Here is a 1,797-nt window from a genome sequence, read left to right as displayed (position 1 = left end):
CACACACACACACACACACACACACACACACACACAGCCCCAGGCCAGCCTGTCCTCTCCACCACCCAGCATGCAGTGCGTTTGTGTCATAATAACCAGAAACGAAAATCAAGCGGAAACCCGGTTGAGTGGCAGCTTAAATCTGAAAGCGGAGGAAAGCGTGGAGAGCTTCCGACGGGTCTCGTCCGCCGCACCTTGCTGAGCCAGTTCCCGGACGGGCCGGGCGGCACCGAGATGCTGGAGCGCAGGTAGCTGCTGGAGCGGTCGCAATGAGACAGGCAGGCTGCCACGCCGTCCCCCTTCAGAGGAGACAGGCTCGTCTGGACCACCTTGCAGAGCAGCAGCACAGCTTTGGGCAGCGGGTGGCTGGAACAGGAGAGGAGACCGACACGTTAGGAGGATTCACCGGAGCGCGAGAAATGACCGTGAGGAACGGGAATATTGTTTGGAGACAATTTTCAACGGCTGAATAAACTTTCCAAAGAGCATGTAAGGCTGGAGCTGGAAGGCACCTTAAATATTCAGAATAATCAAACAACACAACGAAAATAAAATGACAAAATTTGCAGCTGCAACTAACGATTATTTCAGTTATTCTGACGATGAATCTGATGAAATCGACATCCTGCTGGTTTCTAATACTCACTCAAGAATGAGCAGAGCTCTGGGCATCCGCTCCGCTTCTGCCAACAGGGACCTCACTGCGACATCATCGCCCTGCAGCCAATGAACAGCTGCCTTCAGCACCAGAGCCCACCAGCGGCTCACCGGGTCGCCCACTGGCCACGAGGAAACCAACGGGGAAACATTAAAGGAAGCACACGGGAAACACAGTCATGTTCCTGCTGCATCGTCCAAGTAAATATTCATTGTGGTTCTTTGTAAGGAGTTTCTTTGGATGTCACTCAAACCTGGAATGGCGGTGTGAGTGGGAGGAGCCGTGAAGGGGGTGGGTGGGGAAGGAGAGTCCTCTGTGCAGCTGTTCAGCAACTCCAGGAACTCCAGGGCATTGGAGAATTCACTGGGGAAAAAAATGAGATGACGCAATTATACAAAACAAATAAATCACATGATTATCGCCCGAACCCCGCTGGCGGAGAGTCGTCAGCTCTCTCTTTCTCACCCCAAGTTGTTCTTGCAGCCGCCTGCGTCGGCGTCGCTCTGCGGCTGGATGAGGGTGTGAACGGCTCTTTCCAGGAGCTTCCTGCAGAAGCAGCGGTGCAGCTGGGCGACGGGGTCGGCTGCAAAACCAAACGAAACCAAAGCAGAAACGGGTGAGTAGAGAAGCATGACGTCAAAGAGGCGGAAAGAACGAGGCGCGAAGGAACAAACCTGGGTCTCTTTGAGAAGTAAAGACTTCATCGCTGCTGTCCGACTTCACCGACCAATCACAGCTCAGGAAGAACTGCCGGCCGAGCGGCGTGAAGAGCCAGCGCAGGCAGTCGGGGATCTGCTTGGTCTCCGACTGGTTGGCCACGCTTTCTGCGCAACCCAGGAGGTATCCCTGGGAGACGGGTGACAGAACGATGTTCCTGTCTGATGGTTTGGTTTTTTGGATCAGCAATAGAAGACAGAAGAAGAAGAGACGCACCGGCAGGAACGTGAGACGGTGTCCCAGGACGCAGCGCAGGGCCGTCGCTGCGGTGACGTAGATCTGAGCGAACTGAGCCGGCGCCATCTTGCCCTGGGCGCTCTCGCTGAGGTTGACGGCGCTCAGAGACAGAGACAAAGCCCACAGGCTGCTGCGCTGAGGCAGCTTCCCTACAGAGACGAGAGGAAAAACAAACACTTATCCCC

General features: G+C 55.0%; 1 protein-coding gene across 1 annotated transcript in view; it reads right to left on the bottom strand.

Annotated features, from left to right (window-relative positions):
* Positions 1 to 1,797, bottom strand: part of srebf2 (sterol regulatory element binding transcription factor 2) — a 22,171-nt gene that overhangs the window by 6,109 nt on the left and 14,265 nt on the right. Inside the window, exons 12-17 of the mRNA XM_015037726.1 lie at positions 1,592 to 1,761; positions 1,333 to 1,504; positions 1,124 to 1,241; positions 912 to 1,021; positions 647 to 779; positions 195 to 366 (exon numbers count right to left, since the gene is read on the bottom strand). Of these exons, the coding sequence (XP_014893212.1) occupies positions 195 to 366; positions 647 to 779; positions 912 to 1,021; positions 1,124 to 1,241; positions 1,333 to 1,504; positions 1,592 to 1,761 (875 nt within the window). The remainder of the gene's footprint in view (positions 1 to 194; positions 367 to 646; positions 780 to 911; positions 1,022 to 1,123; positions 1,242 to 1,332; positions 1,505 to 1,591; positions 1,762 to 1,797) is intronic.

Source organism: Poecilia latipinna, unplaced genomic scaffold, assembly GCF_001443285.1.
Source record: "Poecilia latipinna isolate Pla-1442-1.1 unplaced genomic scaffold, P_latipinna-1.0 Scaffold417, whole genome shotgun sequence".
NCBI classification, from domain to species: Eukaryota; Metazoa; Chordata; class Actinopteri; order Cyprinodontiformes; family Poeciliidae; genus Poecilia; species Poecilia latipinna.
Note: the sequence above shows the minus strand (reverse complement) of the source record. Positions and strands in the feature narration are given on the sequence as shown.